This window comes from Pan paniscus, chromosome 23, assembly GCF_029289425.2.
Source record: "Pan paniscus chromosome 23, NHGRI_mPanPan1-v2.0_pri, whole genome shotgun sequence".
Taxonomy (NCBI): Eukaryota; Metazoa; Chordata; class Mammalia; order Primates; family Hominidae; genus Pan; species Pan paniscus.
Genome location: NC_085927.1, coordinates 36,286,117 through 36,308,360, shown reverse-complemented (window position 1 = coordinate 36,308,360; position 22,244 = coordinate 36,286,117). Strand labels below are relative to the sequence as shown.

The 22,244-nt window shown below is 45.0% G+C and overlaps 1 protein-coding gene across 8 annotated transcripts in view; it reads right to left on the bottom strand.

Moving 5' to 3' along the window:
• SEZ6L (seizure related 6 homolog like) overlaps nucleotides 1–22,244 on the bottom strand; it is a 214,533-nt gene that overhangs the window by 80,721 nt on the left and 111,568 nt on the right. For all 8 annotated transcript variants that reach the window (XM_034948566.4, XM_034948567.4, XM_034948569.4 and 5 more), the window contains exons 2-5: nucleotides 9,982–10,722; nucleotides 8,700–8,833; nucleotides 6,114–6,306; nucleotides 4,015–4,200 (exon numbers count right to left, since the gene is read on the bottom strand). In XM_034948566.4, the coding sequence (XP_034804457.1) occupies nucleotides 4,015–4,200; nucleotides 6,114–6,306; nucleotides 8,700–8,833; nucleotides 9,982–10,722 (1,254 nt within the window). The remainder of the gene's footprint in view (nucleotides 1–4,014; nucleotides 4,201–6,113; nucleotides 6,307–8,699; nucleotides 8,834–9,981; nucleotides 10,723–22,244) is intronic.

Sequence of the window (22,244 nt, the reverse complement as noted above, 5' to 3'; positions counted from 1 at the left end):
CAGGCTGCCCTTCTGTCCTAGAGGAGAGATTGCTCTGTGAAATAAGCCAGCCCTAGGTTGAAACCTTGCCAGTTATCTGCTGTGGATCTAAGACAAGTCACATGTTTACCCACTGTAAAATGGTGATAAGTCCACCCTCCTTATAGGACAGTAGTGAGAAATCAATGAAACGATGGGCATGGGGAGCTTCATGCCATCCCTGGCACAGAGTGGGCACTCAAAACATAGCCAGCTCTATTGCCCTGTGGCTCAGGAGCTGAGAGATGGAGGACACTGTCCCTGGTGGGGGGCTCTGGCCATCTGTCCTCCCAAGCTGCCGATCGTTTGCGGCTTCTCTGCTTCCCTTCTTTGCCTGATTAAGCCAACTGATGGCTCTGTTTGGCTTCAATTTGCCAGCCGTGGCTCCCCATCCATCTTTCTTAGCACAAATTGAAGCTTAATTCCTCCCTGATTTCACACATAGATAAAAATTAATGTGAGAGAGGCGTGAAGACCAACCGCCCTATGGTTTGGAATTTTATCTTTGTTTAAAAAAAAAGAAAGAAAAATTCTGAAGGGCCTTGGGGGAACAATACTGTAACAATTGAATCTCAGAATTTATCATTAGTTCTCATTTGCTTTTTGAGCTCCACTTGGCTATGAATAACTGGAGGGCAGGAATTATGTTTCATTAGTTCCAATATTCTCTTCACACATGGCTCATAGCCTGGCACACAGTAGGTGGCAGGGCAACCTATACTCTCTCAACCACCATCAGGACTTTTGAGAATTCTAAAAGGGTTTTGCTCTCTTGATAGCTGAAGATGGCCAAGGCTGTGCCCACTGGTGCAGGGACAGTGCGTTACAAACCAGTGCTTCTCCAGGTGTAATGTGCATATGAGTCACCCAAGGGCCATGTTAAAGTGAAAATTTTGATTCATTTGGTTTTGCATGGGGTTCAGGATTATGCATTTCTAATAATTTTGCTAGTCCGAGGACCACACTCTGAGTAAGGAAGCTGTAAGGGGAAGAGCTCAGGAGAGAAGGGATCTGGACTAAGTTCGCCACTTCAAGTATGTTGCTTCATCTCTCTAAGCCTCATTCTCTTTGCCTATGAAAGTGGTAATCTTATCTCCCTGAGTTCAAGTGAAATAGTAGATATTGTCCATCTTGATTTCCATGGATCCACTCTGACCATCCTCAATCATTTTTGCCAAATAGAAGTCAGAATGATCACCCTTATGCTTAAATTTTTCCAGATATCTCCTACCTAGTCCACCTGTCTTCTCATGACCTTGAGCAATACAGTTTCTGACCACTGCCCCAGCCTCCTGTCCTGATATTTTCTCTGCAGTTTAGTCAGATTGATCTTATTTATTTATTTGCTTTCTCAAACTCATCGAGTTCCTTCTGACCTCTGAACCTTAGCATATGCTAGTGCATCTGCCTGGAATGTTTCCCCCTTCTCCCCCCATTTTCCACCCTCAGTCTATTTCCTACTCAACTTCCAAATCTTGGAGTGTTATCAGGTAATCCTTCCCTGACCCTTCGCTCATCACTGTCCTCCTCCCAGGTGAGGTCCTCTATCACAGCTTCTTCCTGTATACCTTTTCTGCATTGCAGCGCCTCTCACAATAACTGATGTCCTCTCCATCCTCACTCTGCATCATTCCACCATGTGAATTTCTTTCCTCGTCCTTAACACAATCTGTTACCAGCATGTTTGCATCCTTGTTTACTCATTTACATACTACAGCCTCACCTTGACTAGAAACTCTGTGAGAGCAGGAACTGGGTCAGGGACCCTGCAATAGCTCTAGCAACAGGTGCAATGCCTACCACACAGTGGGCGCTCAGTGGATGTTTGTCGAATGAGTACCTAGATAGGAAAGGCTCTGAATGACAAACAATGCCCAACAGGTGCTTAAAATTCCTTCTGTCCTCGAAGTCTCAGATTCTGTCTGCTGGCTCAGAAGGCCCACTTCTTTTTACTAGAGGGCATCAGACTGTGTCAGCAGGCTACCTTCAACAATTTCTACATGGAGGCGTTGAGTAAGTGACTTCACCTACATGAGCCTCATCTGTAAAATGGGGATGATGGCTCCCATCCTATGGCATTGCTGTGAGGATTAAATGCAGCCCCTGGCATGGTGCACAACACATATTGGCTTGGCTTGAAAAATGGCAGTAGTTACACTCAAAGCACAAGAAAGAAAAGAAAAAAATATTTAATTTTGCCAAATGTAAAAGCTTTGTGCATCAAATAACACTGTCAGTAAGTGAAAAGACAACCCATGAAATGGGAGAAAATATTTGCAAACCACTTATCTGATAAGGGTCTAGTGATCAGAATATATAATGATTGCTTCCAACTCAACAACAAAAAGACAAACAACCTGATTAAAAAATGGAAATAGGAACACTTTTACACTGTTGGTGGGACTGTAAACTAGTTCAACCATTGTGGAAGTCAATGTGGCGATTCCTCAGGGATCTAGAACTAGAAATACCATTTGACCCAGCAATCCCATTACTGGGTATATACCCAAAGGATTATAAATCATGCTGCTATAAAGACACATGCACACGTATGTTTACTGCAGCACTATTCACAATAGCAAAGACTTGGAATCAAGCCAAATGTCCAACAATGATAGACTGGATTAAGAAAATGTGTCACATATACACCATGGAATACTATGCAGTCATAAAAAATGATGAGTTCATGTCCTTTGTAGGGACATGGATGAAGCTGGAAACCATCATTCTCAGCAAACTGTCGCAAGGACAAAAAACCAAACACCGCATGTTCTCACTCATAGGTGGGAACTGAACAATGAGAACACATGGACACAGGAAGGGGAACATCACACACCGGGGCCTGTTGTGGGGTGGGGAGAGGGGGGAGGGATAGCATTAGGAGATATACCTAACGTTAAATGATGAGTTAATGGGTGCAGCACACCAACATGGCACATGTATACATATGTAACAAACCTGCACGTTGTGCACATGTACCCTAAAACTTACAGTATAATTTAAAAAAAATGGGCAAAGGACTTGACTAGACATCTCCCCAAAGAAGATCTACAAATGGCCAACACATACACGAAAAGATGCTTGACATCATTAATCAGCAGGGAAATGGAAACTAAAACCATGAGATACCTTCATACCCATAAGGATGGCTACAATAAAAACAACAACATGGAAAAGAACATGTGTGGGCAAGGATGTGGAGACACTGGTACTGTCACATTGCTGAGGGGAAAGTAAAATGGTGCAGCTGCTGTGGAAAATCGTTTGATGGTTCCTCAAAAAGTTATGCATACAATGACCCTATGACCCAGCAATTCCACTCTTGAGTATATATCTAAGAGAAATGAAAACCATATCCACACAAAAAACTTGCATGCAAATGTTCACAGCAGCATTGTTCATAATAGCTGAAAAGTAGAAACAACTCAAATGTCTACTAATGAATAAACAGGTCAACAAAATGTGGGACATCCATACAATGGAATATTTTTCAGCCGTAAAAAGAAATGAAGTACTGATACATGCTACAACATACACGAACTTTGAAAACACAGTGCTAAGCGCTAAGTGAAAGAAGTCAGACATAAAAGTCACATATTATATGATTCCATTTACATAAAATATCCACAATAGATAAATCCACAGAGACAGAATGAAGACGGATGGTTGCCAGGGAGTGTGGGGAGGAGGGAGGGATGGGGAGTGACTGCTTTCTGTACAGTGTTTCCATTTGGGGTGTTAAAGATGTTTTGGAGCTAGATAGTGGTGACGGTTGCACAATAGCGTGAACATACTAAAATGTCTCCAATGGTAAATTTCATATTATGTGTATTTTACTCCAATAAAAACATAAATAACAATAGTCATCCATATTTGGAGCAGTTTCTTCCCCTGGGCTGAAAGCCATTCCCTGAGGTCACTCTTGATGTCCTACAGGTTGGTCTTTCCCCTCTTAGTTGGACCATCAGGTTTGGTCCGGCTGAGGCTGGAGCGTACCTGAACAGATGGGCTCCTGGCTGCTCCAGTGCGGCTTGGAGGCATTGATGCATGTCAGCATCTTAGCGCCCTGGAGCTCATAGCCCAGCTGGCAGTGGAAGTGGGCCACCCCACCTGAGTGCAGGTCCATCACCGTGACATCCCCAGAGTCAGGCCGGCGGGGAAAGTTGCAGCTCAGCATGAAGGCTGGGAAGAAATGCAGAGGCAGACTCAGTCATCACTTGGAGTGGCAGATCAAGAACCTGACCCACATCCTGGGAGCCAGTTTGTGCTGGGGAGAGAAGATGAGGCCCCTGGGGACTCCAGAGCTCTGGAGAATGGTATTTTTGTGACTCTCTTTGATCATATCATGCTGAAACTGCCAGGTTAGCACTTTCTTGGGACTTAAAAATCGCCACCCTGCCTAACCAGAGACAGCAGGTTTGGGATGAAAAATGAGTTTCCATACCTCCTTTGAGCCTATCTCTATCTCTGTGGAGACAGATTGGCCTTCTCTCTGGGACTGGGAGGGGCAAGAACACCCAGGAAGTTTAGTCCCACCTGCGTGCACATCTTGAGTGCTTGTTAAAAATGCAGATGCTTGAACCAGGTCTTTGGGAAATGCCCAAGGATATGAAAGCTCGAGAACTACTGGCCTGCGAGACAAGAGCTTGGGCTTTAGAGAGAAAACTAATGTGAGTTTACAAAACGATGTCACCTTGAGACAAGGACTCAGTGCCTCCACCTCACAGGTGGTGGTGGGCATTAAATGAGATAATACAGAGAAAGAGCCTCCTTCGCAGTCAGTAGATGGGGGTGGTAAAAGGGTGCATGGGGACATACTGAATTCCTCAGTTTTCATAAGAGGATGTCAAATTCATCCTAGCTTCTTCACCCTAGACCATGGTCTGACCTCTCCTGCAGCATAGAATATCTGTATTCTCAGTACTGATGAGGAGGAATACATTCAAGTTCATGATTCACATTCCTTTTTGTTGCTGCTTTTAAATTCACAACAACAGCAAAGGGCAGTATCCCACAATGAAAAGTTGTGATGAAGTGGACACTCCCCTTTGCAGTCATCCACCTGTTTCAGAAACAGGTGAGAGGAACGTTGAAAATGAGTTGTTGTTGATTTCAAATGTCTGGACAATTTGATGTAACACATGATGGCTCTCAATATCCAGTTGCATGGTTCACGAATCCACTTTCCATTCAGATACTTCAGCAGTTGGTAAGTATCCAAGGGAAAGTTCCTGGGTGAGGCAAAGGAGACCTGAGGTCATGGGAGCTGCACAGAAGGAAATGGGGGTGGAGGAGAGGGGAAGAAAAGAGGAAGGAAAAGGGGGACTAGGAAAGGAGAAAGAGAGAGAAGGGAGGGAAAATAGAGGGTGGAAAGGAAGAGAAAGAGAGGAGGAAATGAAGAAATAAAACAAGCAAGCAAAGAGGGAGGAGAAGAGAAGGGAGGAGAAAGGAAGTAAGAGAAGAGAGGAATGAACAGAGAGCAAAACAGAAAACAGGAACAGACAAAAAGGAACAACAGTAGAGGAAGAAGAAAAGAGAGAACTACCCTGTGAAGGCTCTTTATCAGGAGTCTGTGGACGCACAGTGGATCTATATATTGAATTCAGGGCCTGTGAACTTGAATGAAGGAGACCTGCTTGCTTATTTTCATTAACCTCTACCTTAGCTGTGCTATTTTCCTGGCAACAAACTGAAACATTGTAGTAGAACCTGTGACTTTGACACCAAGAGAAACCACAGATATTTTTCATATCATAATGGATATCTCAACCTATTTCGTATGCTCCTTAGTACTTTGAAATGTCAGCAATTATAAGAACTACTAGAAGACATTGTTTAATGAATTAATAAAAAGCACATAGATTAAGGCATCATAGATTATAACAGTATTTTGATAACTGCAGTTCAGTAATACTGTTTTCTTTAAAATCGTATGTATTTTATTTTATACTTTTAAAAACATTATTCTGAGAAGGGGATTGTAGGTTTTACCAAACTGTCAGAGAGGTCCCTGGCACAAAAAGTTTTAAAATCCTTTTCTCCAGAGGGAAACTGAGGCAAACGCCTATGTTTCATCAGCCTTGGCCTGACCCTACCCTGGTAGTGAAGCTGGAAGGTCCCAAGGCCGTCGTCCTGGAAGGTCCGGAAGTAGACGGAGATGGTGTTGGTGGGGCTTCGGATTACCTGCCCCTCCACCAGGAGTGTCTGGTTGGCCAGGACGGTCAGGGTAGGGCCGTCCACCCCGCGGATGGAGAGCAGTTCCCCATCGGACAGGTTCACACTCTTCACCTGGGAACAGGCAGAAGCAGACAGAGAGGAACTCTGAGTTGTGTTTGAGACAGAGCCCTCTAAGGTTGCAAAGATGTCAATGAAAAGTGGCCCAGGTACTGCTAGCCCCTGGTCAACGGGACCCCTGGGCCCCATGCCAAGCCCACAGGAGCCCTGGGAATATCAAGGTCCCCCTAATTTCCCCAAAAGCCAAGGGGATAGAGTGAAACCAAACTGCAAGGCAGAGGCATTGCAAGGGACTTGCAATGTGAGGCCCCCATTGCTGTGTGCCGTAAGAGGGGCCTTTGGCACAGGCCCTGGATGCTAGAGGGTGGGATAGATTATCCTGGAGCTGGTGAGTGGAGGCAGCAGTTGGATCAGCTTGTGCTTGAGATCCAATCTGCAGGGAGCCGGGAGAGGCATTCTACCAGAATGTATACTCTGCAAGGTTAGGGATTTCTCCATGCTGCTCAATGTTTCCAGTGCCTAGAATAGTACCTGGCACATATTAGGTGCTCAGAAAATATTTAAAAAAGATTGAATATATTCTTCCATTTTCTGCATAAATTGGTAAGTGAGGGGTGGGGGCCTCATTTCTAGGGCACTCTCTGGCCCATTCTCTTATTCTCCCCAATGGTGGCTACAACTGCAGGACAATCAACCCCTATCTCAAAGAATCAGACACTTGCTTTGCCATTTACACTCTGTGGGATTTGAGAAGAAAGAAGGGAGATACTTTAGTTGTATGCAGGGAGGCTGAACAAATGGTATGTGCGCGTGTGTGTGTAAGGGAGACTTTAGTCAGGTCTCAATGCCTAATTTGAAGACTTACGCTTTTATGAGTAGGGCTTGGAACTTTAGTTTCTCTGCCTCTCCTCTAAACAGGGCAGGCCTTACCCACAAGCTCTTCTTCCTTCAGGCCCTATATCTTATCCTCTTTTCTCTTTGATGAACTCCTACTCATTCACCAAAGCCCCATTAAAATTGCCCTCGTCTATGAGACCTTCCCTGATTGCCAAGGAGTTTGCCTGTTCCTTTGCTGCGATTCTACAACAACCTCTAAAACACCAATTAGAGTCCCTACTAAATGGCATCCTATGTATTTCTCTTTTAGAGCAGGCATTGCATCAGTTTTTTACATCAATATATTCTCCTGTGTCAACAGCTTTGCCTGGTGCATTCTAATTGCTCAATGAATGAACTCTACTGTGCCTGGTAAAAGGCTCCACACAGTACTGGACACATACTGGGTCCAATACTCTTCATGACATGGAGGAAAGGGTTCTTAAGCACTATAATCATCTGGACTGCAGGTTTTCTCCAGTTTATTTTAATTCCATGAGCAATTATTAAGCACCTACAATGTGCCACACACTTGTGCAAAGCTCTGGGGACTGCAAAGACTATAGGTTCTACTGCTGAGGGGCTTACCTTTTGTCTCTCTTATAGAAGTAAAACAAAAACAAAAACAAAAAACCTTCCTAAGGTAAGGTCATACACCTGCCCCAGCTCAGAAACTTTTGACGGCTCTTTATTTCCCATGAGAAAAAGGAACACATTCAGGGTGATTAGCATACTGAAGATAATTGATAACATGCACTGCATGGTCGCGATTTCTGCTGGGCTCTGACCAAATGATTTCTCTCTCTCTCCTCCCTCTCTCTCTGCTGGGCTGTGGCCAAATGATCTCTGCATTGTCATATTTACTGCTCCCCCAAACTTTACAAAGCAGTAACATTATTCCTATTTTATTGATCGGGAAACTGAGGCTCAGAGAGGTGAAGTTCCTTGCTCAAAGTCACGCAGTTTTAACTGGAAGAGGTAGGACTTAAAACCCAGATGTTTGAGCATTATGCCACCCTGCTTTTCCTTTCTTACTGTATGGGCAAAAGTTTAAGAATAAAATGTCCTAATAACCAGAAAATGAAGGAAAGCAAGCAAGCAAGCAAGCAAGCAAGAAAGAAAGAAAAGAGAAAGAGAAAGAGAAAGAAGCAAGAAAGCAGGAAGCAAGCAAGCAAGCAAGAAAGAAAGAGAAAGAGAAACAAGCAAGCAAGCAAGCAAGAAAGAATCAAATGAATCAGGTGGAGCTTCCGTGTGTGTGTGTGTGTGTGTGTATGTTTATGCGCGTGCATGCGTGTGTGTGTGTGTGTGTGAGATAAGCAGAGTATCAAGGGATTTTCCTTCTGGGAAATGCCTCAGAATTTGTCAGCATGTTCCCTCTATCCCCGCAAGCTATTTTAGCGAGGCATTGAGTGAAGAACTCCTACTCATTCGCCAAAACCCAGCTAAAGTTGGCCTGGTTGGGCAAAGACAGAACCAAACTAGTTAGCATAACAGTAAGCCTGACTCAGACAATCCTCCTGAGACTTCCTGCTAGAAGAGGCAGCCTCTGTGAGGTACTCTCCTGGGGTTACCTGGAGCTCCACCCCATAGCCAGTGTAGACTGTCACGTTGTATGTGCACTCCAGAAAGTTGTTGAGGGGCAGCAGTGGGTAGTCGCTGGAGTCAATGTACCCCTCAGGATTGGAGAAGCTCACACTGCAGAGAGCTGGAAGGAAGGACTTTAATTAGGACACCAGAGACAATTTGGATGTAAGCTCAACCATGGGCTGTGGGGTGGAATGGGGGCTCTAGGGGAACCTGCATTTTGCTGTTCCCATCTGTCCTTCTGCTGTTAATTCCTCAGCTCCAGAATTGACATGATAATAAAAATAGCAATAATTGACACAGAATGATCACTTACTATATCCTGCTAGGCACCATTTTAGCCAGTCAACGGGGGTGACCCCACTTATTCTCATAGGGAGACTGATAATATTTCATCCCCAGTTTAGAGGGAAGTAAACAAAAGCTCAGAGAGGGGCCGAGCTCAAACAGCAAGCAGGATTTGGACCCAGAGCTCACGTGCTTTGAAGGGTGGCCACATTGCACTTGTCCAAAATCCGTGTATGCTTGACAATTGGGGGTCCTTCTCCCATTTTAAAGATGGTAGAGAAGACTGGAACACAGAAGAGCATTTTATCAAGTCTAGAAAATACATGTAATGCTAAAAGCAAATGTGCTTTGAAAAGGCTAGTGGCTTTGAAGCAGGTTAAATGAAGAATTCCTTTCCAAGATGAAAAGGTTTTTGAATCTTGCTCATTAGCTGTGTGACCTTTGGCAGGTTGCTTGGGGGTCTCAGGGTTTCAGTTGTCTCATCTTTAAAATGGGGATGTTGGCTGAGTGTCCTGGCTCATGCCTGAAATCCCAGTGCTTTGGGAGGCTGAGGTGGGAGGATTGCTTGATCCCAGGAGTTCCCCAGCCTGGACAATAAGCAAGGCCCCCTTTCTACAAAAAACAAAAAAATCAGCTGGACATCATAGTGCATGCTTGTAGTCCCAGCTACTCAAGAGGCTGAGGCAAGATGATCACTTGAGCACAGGAGTTTGAGGCTGCAGTGAGCTATGATCGTGCCATGGCACTCCAGCCTGGGTGAAAGATCAAGACCCTGTTGCTAAAACAACCCCCCAAAACAACAAACAAATGAAATGAGGCTATTAATTCTGAGCCACAGGGCGAAGCTCATAGTCAGTGCTCAATGGACGGTAACTGATGGTGGGGCCGGGGCTTCTTGAGATTCCTCTACCCACATGCCCTGAACATACTGAGTGCCTCATGGCTGTTTCAGGATGGCTTCAGGAGTTGGGGGCTGCATACCTGGTGCCTGCTCAGTGGTGATGACCGTGGTGGTGATAATGGTGGAGGTAGTGGTCTCCTGGCTCTCCTCTGAGGCTGACCCAGTCAGCTCATTCTCACCTTTGTCCATCAGGGCCATGGGGCTGGTGTCCTCTTGGGGGGCCTCCTGGGCCATGTCAGGCCCAGGCTCCCCGGGTTCTGGCCTCTGGGGGAGTGTGTGGGCCACATAGGGCTGCAAAGTGAAGGGGGAGATTTGCAGGGGTGCGGGCGTTGTAGGGACCGCACTCTCCTTTTGGTCCAGCCAAAGGGGCACTTCTGATGCTTCCTCGGAGGCCACGATGGGGTCCGGGTCCCCCGGTGGGCCAGGCTTCTCCGTGGAGGAGGAGAGGAGATCTAGGCCCTGGGACGCTGGCTGGGACCCCGCCCTTTGGACAGTGGCTGCGGAGGTGGCCTTGGGCCTCAGCTGCTTCCTGGCAGAGTTCACCTGCTTGAGCGAAGGCAGTTTCTTCTTGGGGGGCAAGGCGTGCTTGGGGCGGGCCTCCTCTGGAAGCAGCGGTGACAGGGCTGGGGTGTCGTGATGTGCAGAGGGTGCGGTCCCATCCAGCTCCAGCTCGCCCAGCACTTCCGCCGACTGTGAGGAACTGGGGGGCGCTGTTACCACTCTCTCTTCGGGGTGCTCTTTGCCAGGACTGCCTCTCTCCAGGGCTCCTGAGGGCAGGAGGTAAGGACCCAAAGGGCTAGCATCTCCCTCGGGAAGAGCATCTTGGAAGAGGAGAAAAGACACCAGTTAGTTTGGGGAGATTTAGGACCTTCACCTGCTGTCAGACTCTGAGGGTGGCCCTCCTAAGGGCGGTGCCCAAAGCTCGTCCAGCTGGCCTCTAAACCAACTTCTCCTTTCTCCCTCCCTCCCTTCCTTTCTTTTTTCTCCTCCTTCCCTCTCTCCCTCTTTCTCTTTTCTTCCTTCTTTTCCTCTCACCCTCCCTCTCTCCTTCCTTCCTTCCTTCCTCCTTCCTTCCTTCCTTTCTCTCTTTCTTTCTTTCTTTCCTCCCTCCCTCCTTCCTTTCCCCTTCCATTTTTTTCTTTCTTCCTTCCTCCTTCATTTTCTTCCTTCATTTCCTTCCTTCTTTCCTTCCATCCATCCTTCCTTCCTTCCTTCCTTTTCCTGAAGACTTGGGCTTGATCATGCCAGGACTGAGCTAAGCATTAGGAGTATAGAAACAAAAAGCACAGGGGTCTCACTGCCTGGTTGTATATGTACTGGGAAGGGGAATGGGAAAGTAGACACAATCATATTTGATATGATGAATGCTTGGAAAGAGAAAAGCTTGTGTGCTAAGAGGGCAGAGAGGACGGGCCCTAACCCCATCTGCAGGACAGGCATGCCATGTACATTTGGGCAGATTGTTCCCTCTACAAAGACATACAGCTAAGAGGATGAGTGGGGATGGACACCAGGCCACACTCTCTTTTCTAAGCTGTGTGCTCTGGCTGGGCTTGGGGGATGGGGTAGGAGAGTTTTTTTAAATTTAAATTTAAATTTTAAGTTCTGGGGCATATGTGCAAGATGTGCAGGTTTGTTACATAGGTAAACATGTGCCATGGTGGTTTGCTGCACCTATCAACCCATGCTAGGTATTAAGCCCAGCATGCATTACCTATTTTTCCTAATGCTCTCCTTCCCCCAACTCCACCCCCCAGCAGGCCCCAGTGTGTGTTATTCCCCTCCCTGTGTCCATGTGTTCTCATTGTTCAACTCCCACTTATAAGTGAGAACATGTGGTGTTTGGTTTTCTGTTCCTGCCTTAGTTTGCTAGGGATAATGTCTTCCAGCTCCATCTATGTCCCTGCAAAGGACATGATTTTGTTTGTCTTTATGGCTGCATAGTATTCCATGGTGTACATGTACCACATTTTCTTTATCCAGTCTATCATTGATGGGCATTAGGTTGATTCCACGTCTTTGCTATTGTGAATAGTGCAGCAATGAACATGTGCATGCATGTATCTTTGTAACAGAATGATTTATATTCCTTTGGGTATATATGTAATGGGACCCAGTAATGGGATTGCTGAGTCAAATGCTATTTCTGGTTCTAGATCTTTGAGGAATCTCAGCACCATCTTCCACAATGGTTGAATTAATTTACATTCCCACAAACAGTGTAAAAGCAGGGTTGGGGGAGGTACATTTTAAACTGAAGGAATGTAAGAGTGACCTTGTGGGAGACACAGAAATGTTTTAGGATTCAGAGTCACAAGGCAGATTCAGAACAGAGGACTGTGTGAAGACCCATGGAGGCTTGGAGGCTGGGAAGAGGTGGGCACAAAAGAATTGCAAGGGGTTTTGGAGCACAAGTGGAGAGTACGGGGGATAAAGCTGGTAAGGTAGGGAGGCAGGGGCCAGGCCCTGGAGGGCCTTGTATACCTTGCTAACTTCTTGTAATTCATTTTGTTTTTTCTTGAGACAGATCTCACTATGGCTGGTTGCAAACTCCTGGGATCAAGTGATCCTCCCACCTTGGTCCCCATCCTTGCGATTTATTTTTGTCTTGAAGGTAAAACCATTTAGTCATTTTATTTTATTTTATTTTATTTTATTTTATTTTATTTATTTATTTTTTTGAGACAGAGTCTCACTCTGTCACCCAGGCTGGAGTGCAGTGGCGCGATCTCGGCTCACTGCAAGCTCCGCCTCCTGGGTTCACGCCATTCTCCTGCCTCAGCCTCCTGAGCAGCTGGGACCACAGGTGCGTGCCACCATGCCCAGCTAATTTTTTGTATTTTTTAGTAGAGACAGGGTTTCACCATGTTAGCCAGGATGGTCTCGATCTCCTGACCTCATGATCCACCTGCGTCGGCCTCCCAAAGTGCTGGGAGTACAGGCGTGAGCCACCGCGCCCGGCCCAATAGTCATTTTAAAGAAGGGCTAGCCCAGGCAGCTGTCTGGCAGAATGGTGCTGGAAACCAGCTTTGTTTGCTTTTTAAAGACCCAGTTCTGCCAATTGCTGGTTAATGACTTCACTCTCCAAGCCTCAGTTCCCTCAGCTGTCAAATGGGGCTATTATTTCCTATTTCCTGGGGTTGCCATCATTCAGCGAGTTGATGTATGCAAAGAACTTAGGACAGCGCCTCACCCGTAGTGAGTGCTTAGCAAATGCCAGCTGCCGTCATGGTTTTTACTCTTGTCATTGCAATCACAGCCCCTCGGCAGGAAACTGGAGTAATCAGAACATCTCCGTGAAGATGTCTAGATAGAGAGGAATTACATCACGGGGACAAAGGCCCTCGGACTGATAGCTGTCCTTGTCGATTTTCTGCAGGGAGACACTCACTCAGCTACAGTCTCCAGGCCCTCCAGTGCTGTCATTTAAATTTATTTCAGCAGTCGTTGGAGAGGCTCATTTACTTTCATGGAGTTGGCGGCAGTGGCTTAATCTATATAGACTGCAACAGTTTGCAACTGGCATCAACAAATGTTCCTGTTGTGTAACATTGATTACCAGCCAGTGTTCCTTCCAGGCCGCCAGTGATGCTGGGCCAGGAATGGGTATCTGGGAGCAGCGTGAGTGGATGGCATGCGGGCAGGTCAAGGTCATTCAGGCATCAGGCAGATTTCCTAGTCCAAGGTGGGGAGTAGTGAAGCTTCAGAGTTAGGGTTCAAATCCTGCCTGTTACAGTTATGAGCTGAGTGAGTCTGGGCAAGTCCTTGAACCTTGCTGAGGTTCAGCAGCCTCTTTTGTATAATGGAGGTATTCTATCTACCTTGTTGGATTAGACCAGACGTGGATCTGCCTCAAAACAATGACTTTTATGCTCACTGTCGCTTTTCTAAAATGATTGATATTGACCATCTTTGTAGACTGTGGAGTGAAAAGAGGGCATAGGGACAAAAAGAGCAGGGGGGAGGGGTCAGGACACCCAGCTTCCAAGACCCAGCTGTGGTACAACACAAAGTACTTGGATACAACCAGGAGCTGAGGGATCTGGGTGGTGTCCCATCTTGGCCACTATTCACTAGCATGACTTTGCATGGGTCTCCTCTTCTCTGCATCTTCTCTATGTGTCAAATGGGCAGCCAGACTGCATATGAAGGAAGGGCCTTTCTAGCTCAGACATTGTTGGGTTTTTGAAATGACCAGGGAATTGACAATTATTCTTAGAGCCATTTGTTAACCCTGCTAAATTGGAAAAGGTGACTGCTAAATCCCAACACTGGCGGATGTTGGGAGTTTTTTTGGGGTTATCTGGCCTGCCAGCTCCTTTGCAAACATTACCCCTTAATTATAAGTGGGGATGAGAGAGAGAGAGAGAGAGCAAGATTGGAAAAACAAGTTGTGTCATCTGCACACAAGGAGGTGACAAAAAGCACATCAATTCACCTTGGCCAAAATAACAGTGATATTTACAATGTTTTAATTTTGATTGCTTTGTTGAGTGATGAAGAGGGCTTTGCATCCATTGCCTCATTTTTAATTCCTTCTCAACCGTATCAGGCAGAAATTATTGTTCCTATTTTATGAATGATCAAAGTGAAGTTTTGGGATGTTAAATCACTTTTTGAGGTCACACAGCAAAGCTGGGTTTCAAATCTTTGTTTTTATGACCCCAAAGACCATGCTACTAGCTCTTTTAAGAAATATGGGGTATTGATGTCACTTGGCATCCTCCTCCTCAGCTTGAATCAGCCTCTTCCCTTTCCCTCTCATTTTGTTTGTCTCTGCTGGGTGGGCTAGAGTGTTTTTCTAATCTCCAACCCCAACTCCACAGAATTCAGACCCATCACATCTGAATCTCCAGGGGTGGGTCTTGGGAAGCTGATGATTGAAAAACTCCTCTGGTGACTTTTATTATCAGAGTTGTCAGGGAAGTTTGGGAACACGTGAACCCACCTGACTTACTATGTGTTCCTCATCTGTTTTGTCTTCCAAGTGCCTAAGGATGCAGTTGGCAGAAAACAAAGTGTGGGTTTGTGCAGCAGATGGTGACTCTTTGACTCTTTCCAAGGCTTGTGATCTCCCCTAGCAATCCCAGTCCTCCAAGACCCAAATACAGTCAAAAGAACAGAAGGAAATGCAAGAAAACAGATTCCCCAACTGGCTTCCTCTTCACAGCTGCTGTTCTTACTCTCTGGGTCCCCCAGGGTACAAGGGTGCTGTGTGGTTACACAGCAGCTATAAACCACTCTAAGAAGGAAACCCAGCTGGGTTCAGAGTCAGCCCTTTCCCACTGAAAACCTGACCATCAAGGAGAGTTTTGTATCCACCAGATAAATTCATCTCTCAGTCCCTACTATCCCCTTTTCCTTAATCATACAGAAGCTTGGATCTTGCTAGCTGGCTCCAAACTTAAGGCCAAGTCCAACACAGATGATATGCATCTGTGGTCTGCAACATAGGCAGCCCACAGGCCTCATTCTTAGCCAGGATGCTGGCCAGATTAGTGCCATGCAAAACCAAGTCCCAGTGGGAATCAGCGAAAATTGTACTTCAGGGCCTCAGCAGGAAACTGGAGCAATCAGAATATCCCCATGATGATGTCCAGATAGAGAAGAGACTTACATCATGGGGACAAAACTTAACCAGCAACTTTATAACTTGCCCCAATAGCCTTGTTTTTCTTGGTGTCCGATGACTGCTGAGTTAAATTAACTCATTTTTTTCAGAACATTTAAAATTTTCTATCATGATAGTCACATTTATCTGATTCTTCCTTTATCATGTACAGTCCGTGCTCTACTCAAATGTGGTCAGTCAATCAAAGTGTTGGGTGTTCACTTTCTCCTATGGTTGACACTCGACACAAGAGAGTGAACATTCTAAGATTTGGCCCCTGCCCTCAAGGAGTTAGGGAAACACACACACACTGATAATCAACTGCAGAGATCAAACAGAAGAGATGGAGCTTTCCTTAAATGCATGCTGATGTTGCTCTTCCCCTGAAGGACAGAGCCATGCCACGTAGAAGGCAATTGAACATTTGTTCTGCCATCCAAGTTGGGGCAGCAGCGTATCTCTCTTTCTCTCCCATTTTTCTAACTTTGATGGGGAGATGGGAGATTAGACTGGGAACATCCTATTAAAGTGAAAAAAAAAAGCACAAGCTCGACCGGGCATGGTGGATCACACCTGTAATCCCAGCACTTTGGGAGGCTGAGGTGGGCAGATCACTTGAGGTCAGGAGTTGGAGACCAGCTTGGCCAATATTGTGAAATCCTGTCTCTACTAAAAATACAAAAATTAGTCAGGCATGGTGGCAGGTGCCTGTAATCCCAGCTACTTGGGAAGCTGAGGCGGGAGAATCGCTCGAACCCAGAAGGTGGAGGTGGCAGTGAGCCGAGATTGTGCCACTGCACACCAGCCTGGGCAACAGAGCAAAAATTCCATCTCAAAAAAAAAAAAAAAAAGCACAAGCTCTGAAGCTGAAGGTTTGTATCTTAAATCCCCAGCCGCAGCAGAATGCCTGGGAGAGGCACAGAATTCCAAGCAGTAGCATAACATATCATCATGCAGGTACAAGGTGATGTGAGTGAAGAAACGAGAGCTGGGAGATGCTACTGCTATAATGTTCAGTGAAAAGAATGAGACATAAAATTCTATGGTATGTATGAAAATGGCTAGAAGCAACCAAGTAAAACAAATTGCAATGCAGAGAATCATGTTTTGACTTGAAGAATGGCACTAAGATGGAGGCCCTGGTGGCCTCTGGGTGTATTTTCTCCTTCCTACTTTTTGGCATTTTCCAAAATATGTATAATAAGTACTTAAAAGACTTTCTTAAATGAAATAAATATTTACAGAACGAGCTGATTTTAAGATGCTGTCTCTAGCCCCTGGTGATTGAGAGGTCTAGGAATGCACACACAAGGTTGTAATCACAGAAGCACTTCACAGATGGAATCATTGAGCCTCTTTGGAATGCAGTTTCCTGGTAGAGATGATGATCATTATTCCCTCATGGCAATATTTATAGTAACTACCTTTAGGACGCAGGACTGGCAGGTGAATCAATAGATGTACTTTTGGTAAAAGGTACTGCAAAACTGTTAGTCACTATTCTAATCCTCATTAATACCCAATCCAGTGGTTATTTCTTATACTTCAGACTCCACAATATAAAGACTCGCCCAACCTGCCTTGATTGTTTGGCCCCACTGGGGACAAAACTGAAAATAAATATCACATCTTAAAGATCAAAAGGCTCCTGGAGATCACGGTTACAAACTGCCCAGTAAAGGAGTGTGAGGTTCAAAGAGGGGAAGCGGTTGTCCAGAATCAACACAGCATATCAGCAGCAGTGAAAGAACAAGGCTGTTTGAGGCTTGAAAAACCACAGCAGAGCACATCACACAAAATTAAAAACAAAGCCAGGAACATCTGGATAGTTGAAGGCATAGAACCAACTGTACTGCCAGTTACTTTTATGCCTTTGACATCTAGGCTGGATCATTTTTGCTGGGTGACAGAGGCTGCTCTATGCATTGTAGGAAACGGAGCAGCATCCCTAGCTTCTACCCACTAGATGCCAGCAGCAAACCTCCCCCAACCTGCATGCCCTACCCTCCCATCACCTGCCCAGTTGTGACAACCAAAAATGATTCCAAACACTGCCAGATGTTTCCTGGGTGGCAAGATTGCCTCTGGTTGAAGACCACTGGATTAATCACAGTGTACACAACACAGAGGTGATCTGGCACTGCCCTCAGGACTGAGAAAGTCTTCCTTCCCAATTCCTGGAACTGACCAGCTTTGTGTTGCTTGTATCATTGAATTTGAGGGTTGGAGAAGGTCTTAGTTTAATGTCTATTTTATAAATAAATAGCGAGAGCCGAGTTTCCGTCTCGGGCACATTTGATCATCACTTCATTTATCCATTTATCATTCATTCATTCAACACTTACTACATGCTCGTCACTGGCCCAGGCAACAGCTGCCGGCCCCCTGTGATCCACTTGGAAGGATAGATTCATAGTATTGATCCCATTTGCACTTTGAGAAGACCTTCTGGAACAAAAGGCAGAGGTGGTGGTGGCCTTGGGGGCAGCAGGGGTCTTCCCTATCAGTCAGTTGCAACCCTCTGCCTGTATGCCCATGCTAACAATACTGATATTCAAGTGGCGATTTATACTCCACAGAGTTCATTCCCTCTTCGGATCTCATTCCGATCTCCAAACAATACTGTAAAGTTGACATTTTGTTTTTCCCATTTTATAGGTGGAAAAAAATAATAAAGACTCCTACGGGGGAAGTGACTTGTTCAAGATCATAGAGAGAAAACTGGGGTAGAGTTAGACACTTTCTGACTTTGTTTCCTGTGCACTTTTCCTCTTTCCCACATCTTCAAATAATTATTTCCTGTGAAATAGTTTATTCAAAAAATTCAAGAATACCTGAGAGGTAAGAAATCAAAAGTACAAGCACTTCTCTCCTACGTTCTGTTCACCAATCCTGCTTTCTACAGGGTATCCTTGTTAATTGCAATCTTGTTTAAACCGTCATTAGGGTTTTTTTTTTTTGGAGTCCTGTTCTGTCATCAAGGCTGGAGTGCAGCGGCGCAATCTCAGCTCACTGCAACCTCCGCCTCCTGGGTTAAAGCGATCCTCCCATTTCAATCTCCAGAATAGTTAGGGTTACAGGCATGAGCCAACATGCCCGGCTAATATTTTTTATATTTTTAGTAGAGACAGGGTTGTACCATGTTGGCCAGGCTGGCCTTGAACTTCTGAACTCAAGTGATCCATGTGCCTTGGCCTCCCAAAGTGCTGGGATTATAGGCATGAGCCACCGCACCCGGCCAAGTCTTGTTTCATCTCTAAATAAAATGTAGTGATATAAAAACACTTACGTATTTTCACTTTAAAAGGCAAAATAGCACCTAGGAGTGTGAGATTGGGAGTCAGAACTGTTTGTGTTCTGGACTTAGCTCACTGTTACTGCCGGTAAGACACTGGACAGCCATTCCCCTCCTCTGGGGCTCACTGTTCTCATCTGTATGGTGGGGTTTCATCAGCCTTGTCTTTTGGAGTTGTTAGAGAGTAAAATGAAATCATGCCAGCAAAATGCAGAGCTCACACAGCAGCCTGCCAGCCATCATGAACACAGTTGTCATTTTCTATCTGTCTGAACATTTACAAAGTTATCACATGGCATATATTGTTCTGTAACTTACTGAGTAACACATTTTGAAATATTTCAGTCAATCAAAAAGAGTTAAAGGCTAACGCAGTAAATACCCACATATGTACACCTTCATCTTAAAGAATAGAATACTCCTAGTATAGTTGAAACCCCTGCCTTTCCTTCCCCATAATATTCTCCATCTCCTTCTCCACCCCCTGGAATGAACTACTGCCCTGAATGTGGCATTTAGCATTCTCGTTTATTATGTGCACTTGTTCTTATTTTATCGCTATTATTTATTGTATGCACTTATTTGTTACAGATATAAATATCTGTGAACAATGTATGGCATTGTATGGCACATTTAAAAATATTATATAAATGCTGTCATACCATAGGAATTATCCTGAAAACTGCTTTTTTCTCTGTTTTTTATTGTTGTTGTTGATCAACACTTTATAGAATTCATCCATGTTGATAAGTGCCGCTGTGATGGATTCATTTTTCACTGCTGTATAGTATTCCATTACATTAGTATTCTACCACCAACTTTGTACTTAGAAGCCGTGGGCTTTCGACTAGAACACACATAGACACTTTACTCTTTTTAAATGATTACATTAAAATGTAAACATATACCTCACTGAACCAGTCTCCTATTGATTAATATTCAAATTATTGCCATTCCCCTACCTTCCTCCAATTAGTACTGCAATTAATACGCATCTTTGGGGATTACATTCACATAATTTCTTAAGGAGGGCATACTAGAAGTCGTATTGCAGCCGGATGCAGTGGCTCACGCCTGTAATCCCAGCACTTTGGGAGGCCGAGGCGGGTAGATCATGAGGTCAGGAGTTGAAGACCAGCCTGGCCAATATGGTGAAACCCCATCTCTACTAAAAATACAAAAATTAGCCAGGCGTGGCGGCACACCTGTAGTCCCAGCTACTCAGGAGGCTGAGGCAGAAGAATCGCTTGAACCCGGGAGGTGGAGGTTGCAGTGAGCCAAAATCGCGCCACTGTACTCCAGCCTAGGCGACAGGGAGAGACTCCAACTCAAAAAAAAAAAAAAAAAGAAATTGCATTGCTCATTGCTCAGCCAAAAGATTTACACATTTTAAATTTTGGTTGACATAGAAAAAAAAATCACCTTCAGAATAATCTGAACCTATTTACCCTGCCACCAACTCTATTTGAGAGTGCTGCTGCTCTTCAGCAGTGAAGTCAGCATTTCTTTTCTGATGATTTTAACTAGACCATCTAAAATGGAATCTGGGGCAGCTGGATACTGGCACGGTAGGCTTCTAAAAAGCCCCCTTGATGATTTTTGAGGTACTCTCGAGCTTTCTCTAGATGCCGCTTTCCACCTGAAGCTGTGCCTACGGTTGGTCCCAACCTTTCACCTGCCTCACCACACTTTTTTCTCAAGAGCATCCAGGGAGCCTATTCTAGGGTGCTTTGCAGACATGCTCCACATCAACCAGAGTTTATGTAACAGGTCAGACTGGAGATCCATGGTAAATGAGGGCTAGGAAGACAGTCTGGGTTCAATGGCCTGAGAACAAAAGAGGCTTCACTGAAACAGCAATAGATTTTTAGGTAAACAGGCTGCCTGGTCATGTCCCAAAGCTGAGAGACCTTTGTGGTCATTGACACGTACTAGGGTGTTGCAAAGTGTTCACAATACAAAGCATTGTTTATAGTAGCAAAAATCTGGAAACAACATACATACTCATCCATAGGGGACTAGTTACATGATTGTAGAACACAGTAAAATATCTGCAGGGTTTAAAGGAATGAGATGAAGTCACTGGTGAATAACATAGAGTGTAACATGGCAAGAACTTTCAGAATTATTTGTACATCTTCCCTTTGACTCATGAGTCTGCTTCTGGGAATTTATCCTACAGAGAGATGTTTGCCCATGTGCAAAATGCTATGCAGACGGGTTAAGCAATGCGGCCCCATTTGTAGCAGCAAAAGGCTAGAAGATAAATCAAGAATACATCAATAAGGTTAAATCAATTACAGAATATCCAGGTGGAATGCCATGCAGCTGAGAGAAGAGAATGATGAAGCTATCTATGCACGGAAGAGGAGAGATGACCAAGGATTCCGTAATGTTAAAAAGTGAGATGTGGTGGAATCCAAAAGGTTGAACTCACAGAAGCAGAGGGTAGAATGGTGTTTACCAGAGGGGTGGGCAGGGGTAGGTAAGGATTAAGGAGATGTTGGTCAAAGGATACATAATTTAAATTAGGATTTCTTAGTTTGTTTTCCACTGCTTATCACAGAACATCGGAACTGGGTAATTTCTAAAAAAAAGAAGGCCAGGTGCGGTGGCTCACGCCTGTAATCCCAGCACTTTGGGAGGCTGAGGTGGGCGGATCACGAGGTCAGGAGATCAAGACCATCCTGGCTAACACGGTGAAACCCCGTCTCTACTAAAAAATTTTTTAAAAAGTAGCCGGCCGTGGTGGCGGGCGCCTGTAGTCCCAGCTACTCGGGAGGCTGAGGCAGGAGAATGGCGTGAACCCGGGAGGCGGAGCTTGCAGTGAGCCGAGATGGCGCCACTGCACTCCAGCCTGGGCGGCAGAGTGAGACTCCGTCTCAAAAAAAAAAAAAAAAAAGAAAGAAAGAAAGAAAAGAAAAGAAACTTATTTCTTACAATTCTGGAGGCTGAGAATTCAGGCCTTCCTCCTGGTGGGGACTATCTACAGGGCCTCATAGTGACGCAGTGCATTACGTGGCTGCAGGGCGGAGCATACTAATATGCTCATATCTCTCTCCTGCTTCTTATAAAGCCACTCATTGTACTCCCTTGATAACCCATTAATCCATTAATCCATTATTTCAGGAGTAGTTAATCCATTTGTGAGGGCAGAGCCCTCCTTATCCAACAGCCTTTTTGAGTCACCACCTCTCAATACTGTCACCCTGGGGATTAAATTCCAACATGAGTCTTAGAAGGGACAATAATTTAAGCCAAAGCATAGGAGAGATAAGTTCAAGGGATCTATTGTATGACATGATGACTACAGTGAATAACAATGTATTATATCCTTAAAAATGGTTAAGAGATTAGATTATAAGTGTTCTTACCCCAAAATTAATAAATGTGTGAAGTAGGGCATGTGTTAATTAGCTTGACTTAGCCATTCCACG